Source organism: Zalophus californianus, chromosome 12 (genome assembly GCF_009762305.2).
Source record: "Zalophus californianus isolate mZalCal1 chromosome 12, mZalCal1.pri.v2, whole genome shotgun sequence".
NCBI classification, from domain to species: domain Eukaryota; kingdom Metazoa; phylum Chordata; class Mammalia; order Carnivora; family Otariidae; genus Zalophus; species Zalophus californianus.
Genome location: NC_045606.1, coordinates 93697081 through 93705968, shown reverse-complemented (window position 1 = coordinate 93705968; position 8888 = coordinate 93697081). Strand labels below are relative to the sequence as shown.

At 43.7% G+C, this 8888-nt stretch overlaps 1 protein-coding gene across 1 annotated transcript; it reads left to right on the top strand.

Annotated features, from left to right (window-relative positions):
• Nucleotides 1-3036: 3036 nt before the first annotated feature.
• PRSS37 (serine protease 37) lies at nt 3037-8558 on the top strand. The gene is made up of 6 exons (XM_027575008.2): nt 3037-3202; nt 3417-3531; nt 5428-5569; nt 6785-7038; nt 7621-7757; nt 8317-8558. Exons 2-6 carry the CDS (start codon nt 3498-3500, stop codon nt 8455-8457), a joined length of 708 nt encoding a protein of 235 aa, XP_027430809.1. The 5' UTR covers nt 3037-3202; nt 3417-3497; the 3' UTR covers nt 8458-8558.
• Nucleotides 8559-8888: the final 330 nt, after the last annotated feature.

Below are 8888 nucleotides of genomic sequence, written 5' to 3'. Positions count from 1 at the left end.
TGTCCCATTGACCCCTTTCCTTTCTGGGCTAGTCTGATGAAGCAGAGCTGTGTCCCACCCTCCTGTGTGACACTGCCCCCCTCCCTTTTATGCAGGTAGTGCCTAGCCCACCCATCCTCAGAACTGCCTCACTCGCACAGGTTACGTCTTATAACTACAGATACCATTTCAACAAAAGTTCCCAACCAACACCAACATGAGTGGCTCTTGTCAGAGCTCCAAATCTGCTCTTACTACACTGTCCTCCCATGTGCAGTTCTCTCTCTCTCTCTCTCATTCTGTCCTTTCTCTGTAGCTGCTTTTTTCAAATTGATTTTTGGTGGCGAAATATAACAAGAATATTACCTAAATAGAAAATCAGGTAGATGACAGAATGAAACAATAATAGAATTAGAGTCTCTATAAACCTGGTTTGTGGAATGAGGCTAGAAGCAGATGTGTTTCCATGTGTACAAGTAATCTGTAATAATACTAATAAAGAACTTAATAACGAAAAAATTACAAACATGAGGAAATGTTGAGTATCATACACACACACACAAACACACACACACACACACACACACACATCCATCCAACCATAGAATTCTAAAGCTATTTTTTCAAACAGAAAAGAACAACTTTAAGAATGATGTCCATATCAGATATCAGTATCCTAAAAGAAAACAATTGGAGCACCTGGATGGCTCAGTTGTTGAGTGGCCAACTCTTGATTTTGGCTCAGGTCATGATCTCAGGGTCGTGGGATCGAGTCCTGAGATGGGCTCCGTGCTCAGCAGGGGAGTGTGCTTAAGGATTCTCTCTCTCCCTCTGCCCCACCCCCCGCTCTCTCTCTCTTTCTCTCAAATAAATCTATTTTTTTAAAAGATTTTATTTATTTATTTGAAAGAGAGAGAGCACAGAGGGAGAGGGAGAGAGAGCACAGAGAGGAAGAAGCAGACTCCCTGCTGAGCAGGGAGCCCAAAATGGGGCTCGGTCCCAGGAGCCTGAGATCATGACCCGAGCTGAAGGCAGCTGCTTAACCAACTGAGCCACCCAGGCACCCCTCAAATATATAAATCTTTAAGAAAAAAAGGAAAAAATAAGTTGGATTGGCAAACTACAGGAAGCACTCAAAAGCTAAAGTAATATAAAAAGGTATTAGTATTTAAACAAGAAACCCCACACTTGAAAGTAGTTTGCTAGGCCTGAAGAAAAGTGTGTAGGGCAGGGGGGGTGGGAGGGAGCGAAGCTGAGGAGAGAGGGTTATGAGGACATGATGGGATGAAGATCAACGGAGGCCCCTAAAGCACACTAGGGCTTACTCTACAGAAGATAGGGAACTACTGAAGTTTTTAAAAGGACACTGACATGATTTCATAAGCATTTTAGAAGGAAAAATAACAATTCTAAATAAAAAGGAGAATGTCAAGTTGAGCAACACCAGACAGGCACATACATTAGTTCAAGCATGACAAGATTATGGCCTGAATTAGGATGACAGCAGTGAGAACGGACAGATAAGGATGGACTTAAGACAGTTCTGGAAGTAGGATGGTTTGAGGTTGAGTGGTGAGAAACAGAGAGAAATCAAACAAGTGGTAGGTAGAATTATCTCCTAAAAATAAGAAAAACAGGCAAAAGAATGCATTTGAAAAGCTGGAGGAAGAAAGAGTAAAATTCTGACATGCTAAATTTCAGGAACCCTAAAGCAGATGCAAAAAAATGGTTTCTAGGAGGGGGCGCCTGGGTGGCTCAGTCATTAAGCCTCTGCCTTCCACTCAGGTCATGGTCCCAGGGTCCTAGAATCAAACCCCGCATCGGGTTCCCTTCTCAGTGGGAAGTCTGCTTCTCCCTCTCCCACTTCCCCTGCTTGTGTTCTCTCTCTGTCAAATAAATAAAATCTTTATTAAAAAATGGTGTCTAGGAGGCAGTTCTATATGTGGGATAGGAGGTCTGGGCTGGAGATACTAATTTGAAACTCATGGACAGGTAGTAGTCCCCAGGACCAGCCTACTCCAGAAAATCTGTTGTCTTTGGAAAGGCCTCAAACTCCCCTCCTGCTCCATAAGCTTTTCAAAGAAATCTAGGCCCAACAACCTCAGAGTAAAGAATATCTCTCTCTCAGGTTTCACCTCTGTTAACTAATCCTACCCTCACCACAGAAAGCCTTCCACAGCTCCATCCTGTCTTTGAACTTCAAACACATTTTGTAAGCCAGCCCTACTCCCCAGGGGACCTCTGTGTTCACTGCGAGGGACAGGAAAGTATGCACCATGTCTCTTTTTCTTTTCACACTTCAGGGAATTTATGTGAGGAAATGTATTTTTTCAAGATCTAGGAATGCCAGTTGATTAGCTGAAGACTGGAGGACATGGTGGAAAAGCTATGTGTCTCCAATAACAAGACTGAGATTCTATTTCTAGTCTTCCTAATCATGTGTGATTTTGAAACACTGATGTAAATTCTGTTTCAGTTCTGTTATCTACAGATCAAGAAAAAAATGATACCAGCCTTGTCTCCTCTTTGTAGGCTTGTTGTGCCACTGGAATGAGATTATGGGCTTAAGAGACTTTGAAGGGCTAGAGTGATACAAAGTATAATTAATTTTACATTTCAACTGACCTGATATAAAATCACCACTGGCAGCATCTATAAAGAATTTAGCTCAGTGCCTGGGATTTGGTTAAGCGCTATTAGTGAAAGTGTTCTTGTTAGAGTGTGCTCTGAATTATCCAAGGATGACCCTAGCAGTTTATTATTGGCTAAGAAATCTTTTCATTAGGTAAAAAGCCCTGACAAGTCCTGCCTTCTAAATTGTTATCAATACACAGTAGGTCCTAAATTTAATATAACCTCGGATATAGACCATTCCCCAGCTGTCAAAATAACTGTTCTATGAGTGCTTTTCATTTCCACATGTCCTTAGCTCAAGCTGGTGATCAGGACAACAGAACAAGTTGGTGATGATGGCTGAGTGATGAAACAAACAGTGATCACAGGGAAAGATGAAGGAAGTGTAATAAAGATGGGAGGGGCTAAGGAAAAGGATAAGTGTTAGGGGGTTCAGAGCAAACCCGGGGACCCCGCCTAAGCTAAGGTGGCGAATCTTATCCCCCACAGCCCTGGCCTCAGAAACTCCATATGGAAGATAAGTCCTGAGCCGAGAGCTCCTTTTCCCACGGATAGCTGATTGAGGCAGACGGGCTTTTAGGGACAGCAGGTAGAGGCACCTGGATCTGGAAGTCTAAGAAACTAGGCTTTTTTTGTCCTTCCCTGAAAGACCCAAGAGAGGCACAGTCCATCTTCCCTGGAACAGAAGGGCCTTCATCTGTCTACCTGGAGCCCTCTTCCTTCCCCCTGTTTTTGCCCAGAGCTGTTTTCCAATCCCATCTCATGTCCTAACTGTACCTAACCATATCCACTGATTCTACCAGGCATTCCTGAGGAGAACACTGTCCTGAGAGTTTCATACTCTGCTGATCTTCTGCATCTCACAGGAAAAAACCTGGACTGCTATGAAATTTATCTTCTATTTGGGTGTCCTTGCTGGTATGTATCCATGACCTTCTACTCTGTCCTATAAGGCACAGGTTAATATAGGCTGGAGTAAGGCAGACTGGGGTGTGTGGAGGGTACAAAAGAAGAGCCTAAGAAAACCAGTCATGGACAGAACTAGGTATCTCCCCGCCCAGACCCCGCCCAAAGGCTCTCAGGAGGCTGAGCCCACTCTTCCAGTGCTAAGCTGCAGAGCAGGTGATGGTGCTCACTTGCCTTGGAGAATGCTCAACAATGAGTGTTCCCTGTGGAAATTCCAAAACGTGGGTCTCATCACCCACAGAGCAGGTCCCAGTGTAGTCACAGGGACAGAGAACTCATTCTGAAGTCTGATATCCCCCCTGTTCCAAAAGTTAAGAGACTCAGAATGCAGGGAGTGAAGAAGCTAGAAACAAGATCAAATGCAAGGACCCACCCCCCTCACTCCCTGACCTCCAAGAAGTCCTTCTGATGACAGAATTTGCTGGTGAGGCACTTCCCACCACTTCCTGACTGCCTGTGTTGTGTCACTATTAGCTGTGTGGGCTTTGGACAAATTAATTAAGCCATCTTAATTGCTTCAGTTTCTTTCGTCAAAATGGGGATATTACTCCCTATATTATAGAGATGTTGTGAAAATGTTAAATAAACCCATTGAAAGCACTTAGAACAAGAGCTCAGTGCCTCTTGTCCTTACTAATAGGCCACTTTTTTCCCCTTGGGATTTCTATGTGATCATAAAAGGGTGTGGGGAGGTACAGGCCAAGGCTTGGGAAGGATTAATGGAAGAACCAAAGACAGCCAAAACAAGAACAGTACTTTATTTCTGACACTACAAGCAGCCTTCCTCCCTATCTTCTCACGTGTTTTTTTTTAATAATTCACTACATGTTCATATTAAAAATTTGGAAATATTAAAAAGTAGAAAAAAAGAAACATTGTTCATAATCCCACCTCTCAGTCAACACATGCTAACACTTTAAATTTGCTCCCAGGTTTTATTTTATTTACTTTTGCATTTAAATGATTTATTTTTTCCTTTGCTTCTTTTTAGACAATTGGATTACTGGATTAATGTACATATTTATTATTATTGTTAACTTAATGAAAGTTTATCAGTATTTCCTTTGTTGTTTAATATTCTTTACAAATATAATTTTAATATATGTGATGTTCCATATGTTGATGTACTTTTTCATTTCAGTGTCCTACGTTACTATATTGGACATTTATATTTTCAATGTTTAGCTATTATAAATAGTGCTAAAATGAGCACACATGCATAATCTTTGTCTACACTTAAATATTTCTTTAGAATGGATTCTTGGGGTTGGAATTATTAGGTCATAGGTGATGCACTATTTACACTCTTGATGCCCATTTCTAAATGTTTTTCAAACAGACAGAATTAATTTATGTCCCTACATGTAGTGAAAGAGTCCCTTCCATTGTACTTTCTTAGATTTTAATAGTATCAACATTAAACCAAAAAGTATTATAAATATTAGATAAAATCGTATGTCATTTTTATTAGAAAAAGAGGGTCAAACATTTTCACATTTCCTGGCCAGTCGATTACTTCTTTAAAATTGCTCATATTCCGGGCGCCTGGGTGGCTCAGTTGGTTAAGCGACTGCCTTCGGCTCAGGTCATGATCCTGGAGTCCCGGGATCGAGTCCCGCATCGGGCTCCCTGCTCAGCAGGGAGTCTGCTTCTCCCTCTGACGCTCCCCCCTCTCATGTGCTCTCTCTCTCTCATTCTCGCTCTCTCAAATAAATAAAATCTTAAAAAAAAAAATTGCTCATATTCCTTTTCAACTAGGAAACTGCTGATTGTCTTATTTGTCTTAAGACATGTCTTACCTACTATTAAGAATGTTCTATATATTAAGAATACTGATTATTTTCCCAGGGACACTTTTCTCTGCTCACTCGTCTGTGCAGAAAGAAGACCATGCTCCCTATCTGGTATACCTCAAGTCGCACTTCAACCCCTGCGTGGGTGTCCTCATCAAAAACAACTGGGTGCTAGCCCCAGCTCACTGCTACTTACCGTGAGTACTGGGAACCCTCCCCTCGCCCCGCCCCCCGCCGCCGGAAGCAGCTGTGATTCATTCTACATCAGTGGGTCTCAAATGGAGGCAACTTTCCCTTTCAGGGTACATGTGGCAAAGTCTGAAGATATTTTTGGTTTGTCACAATGCACTGAGGGGGTGTTGTGCTCTTGGCATCTATGTAGCAAATAGAGACCACAGCAAGGAGGCCACTGAACATTCTACAGTGCGCAGGCCAGCCCCCACAACAATCACCCAGCTCCAGATGTCAGTAGTGAGGAAACCCGCTCCACAGAGCATGCCTCCTCAGTTCTTTCAAGTTTTTTGCTGACAATATGAATGTGTCTTATCACTTAAGGGACCAGCAGGTAACTGAGGGTGCACTCAAACTGGACAAACTGAGAATAGTTCCGTGCTCCCAGGATTAGTATTGGAAAGGTACAGTCACTACCCCTCGGCCTAAGGGGGCAAGAGGAGAGAATGGTTACAAGAAGGGGAGAGGGGAAGGGTGGGGAGGACAGAGGGAGAGGACGGGAGGAAGCACTGTGTGGAGGGATGGCCTGACAGGAAGCCCGGAGCGGCGACCCCGGGGGAAGGTGGCTGGGAGGATAAATACGCCAACCTCACTCTCCCTCCCGTTGCTGCCTGGTGCTTGCTATCAACAAAACCTAATCAGAGAACAGAGGACAGGAGAATCCATTGCTTTAATCTACATGTATCACCTCCCAAAGGTAGAGAGCAGGATGCAGTAGGGTTGTGAGTGGATCTGATGAAGCCAACAGAGCTCCAACACCCCGGTCATCCCATGCTTTTATGTCCACCAGAAGGCAAATGCCCAGTTGGATGGGCTGGAGCTGGAGCGGAGCGAAAGTAATATTTCTATGCCACGCACAACTGTCCTCTCCACTACATTAAGGGTACCACATGAAAACACAGTGGTTAAAGGCTCCCCCTTTACTGTGTGACTGTGGGTGAATTACTACTATGTGCCTCCATTACTTCACTTGTAAAATGGATGAAAAATAGAATCCACTTCATAGTTTCATGGTGAGTAGTGAATGAGGTAATCCAGACTCCAGACAAAGCAACTGGCACAGTACCTGACACATTGTAACATCCGATATCATCTTTGACGACACAGTGATAATGATGACAATGATCGTGATGATGACGGTGATGGTGACAGTGATTACTTCCAACCCCTTCTCCCTCCAGAAACCTGAAAGTGATGCTGGGAAATTTCAGGATCAGAGTCAGAGATGGCACAGAGCAGGCCATTAACCCCATCCAGATTATCCGCTACTGGAACTCTAGTCATAGCAACCCCCAGGATGACCTCATGCTCATTAAGTTGGCAAAACCTGCCAGACTCAATAACAAAGTCCAGCCCCTTCCCCTCGCCACCAGCAATGTCCGGCCAGGCACCGTCTGTCTGCTCTCGGGTTTGGACTGGAGCCAAGACAACAACGGTGAGTGTACCCCCCCACAGCAAATCAGAGCCACCAGTCACTCCATAAGAGGAGCACCATGTCCACATAGCTGAGAAGAGAGGAGAGGAGAATGGGCAGAGACCACGAGTGGTCTAGCAAAAAGAGACCCACCCACAAGTCCAAAACTCCTCCCTTCCTAGGATATTGACACGCCACTACCTCCTTGAGGCTTCAGGTGCTGGGGTCACCAGGCCATCTGACTCTGCACAGAGGCCACACCATTCCTGTCAGAGGCAGGATTCCCATTGAAGAGTCTATGCTCCTCCCCTGCATATGGCTCATTTTGCATGTAGAAAGAGGAACCTCAGAGAACCTAGGTCAGGTCACCTCTTATTCCCTCTAAGACTGGACACAGAGTAGAAAGGAAACTCTGTTTCTTAAAGAGACATAAAGGCTATTTTTAAATCCTCTGGATTAACTCTCAGAACAATGTACAAGATCATTCCCTTTTCTCATTCCTTTTTTCTTCAGACATACACCAGTGGAATAGAGGGTAGTGGTTGGAGGGGGCTCCATAACAATGGCAAACAGGAAGGCTTCTTCTATCCTGTCTTCCCTCAGGCAGACACCCTGATTTAAGGCAGAACCTGGAGGCCCCTGTGATGTCTGATAAAGAGTGTCAGAAAACCGAACAAGGAAAAAGCCACCGGAACTCCTTATGTGTTAAATTTGTGAAAGTCTTCAGCCGAATTTTTGGGGTAATCTTTTTCTCTATATTCAGTTTTCATTTGCTTGTATGTGTCTAGTTAACCAATCATGACAGTAAAAAAAAAAAAAGTTAGAACACCCTCATCTCTCACAATTTTTTGAGAATTTGATAAGGTTGAAGCAAAGCCCCCAGTGTCCTTCAGTAATGGGCCCTCCTTACAGATGTCCTTATTCATTAAAGCGTGTCATGCAGCACCTCCACTTTGCTAGATTTATTATTTATTCTCATAGCTGCAGGTCAAAATGGGCTTAAAAAAATTCAAACTTCACAATGGAAACTGGTTTCACCAGTCCAGATAAAAATGGGGTTTAACTCATTTTACATGTGAGTTCTAGAGAGGCTTTTCTCTTTCTCAAGATGAAACAAGGCTAGAACTCATCTAGATCCAAAGCCAGCCAGCTTCCTGTCTCCTGATCCGGTGTTGTTTTCATGACCCAGCATGCTACCCCTGGGCAGAGCTCATCCATGTTGGGGATGAGAGGGCTCCTGTGACAAGATCTGATCATCTCTCTCTCTCTGTCTCCCTCTCTCTGCATGCTCTCTGGTAGGAAGTGGCCGTCGCTACCGTGATCTGCAAAAACAAGCTCCAGGGGATCGAGGTTGGACACTTCATGGGAGGAGATGTCGGAATCTACACCAATGTTCACAAATACATACCCTGGATTGAGAGAATCACTAAAGAAAAATGACACCTTACTACTCCCTCTGCATCCCACTGGCTTTGTCATTGACTCTACAAGCCACTACTTTCTCCAAACTCGAAATAAAATTTCCAAGTGGAAATGCATTACACCAGTAGCCCGTTTTCTTGGTTGTGTCTCTGCCCATATCCCACCATGATGTGAAGAACCAAGAACAAAACATGAAATGAGCACTTATCACACTGTACTAGGATATATCCATTATCTCATTTAATACTCGTAACAAATCCTTGAGGTTATCTTTCATTCCCACCTTACAAATGAGAAAGTTGAGAATAAAAAGAGTACTTAACATTATCTAAAGATGATAGACATCACAGCCTGGAATGGAACCCCCAAATTCAGATTCTCAATCCCATGTTCTTAACCCCCAAATTATAGGGGGGTCTATGGCATCACAACATATTTTGGCTTCTATT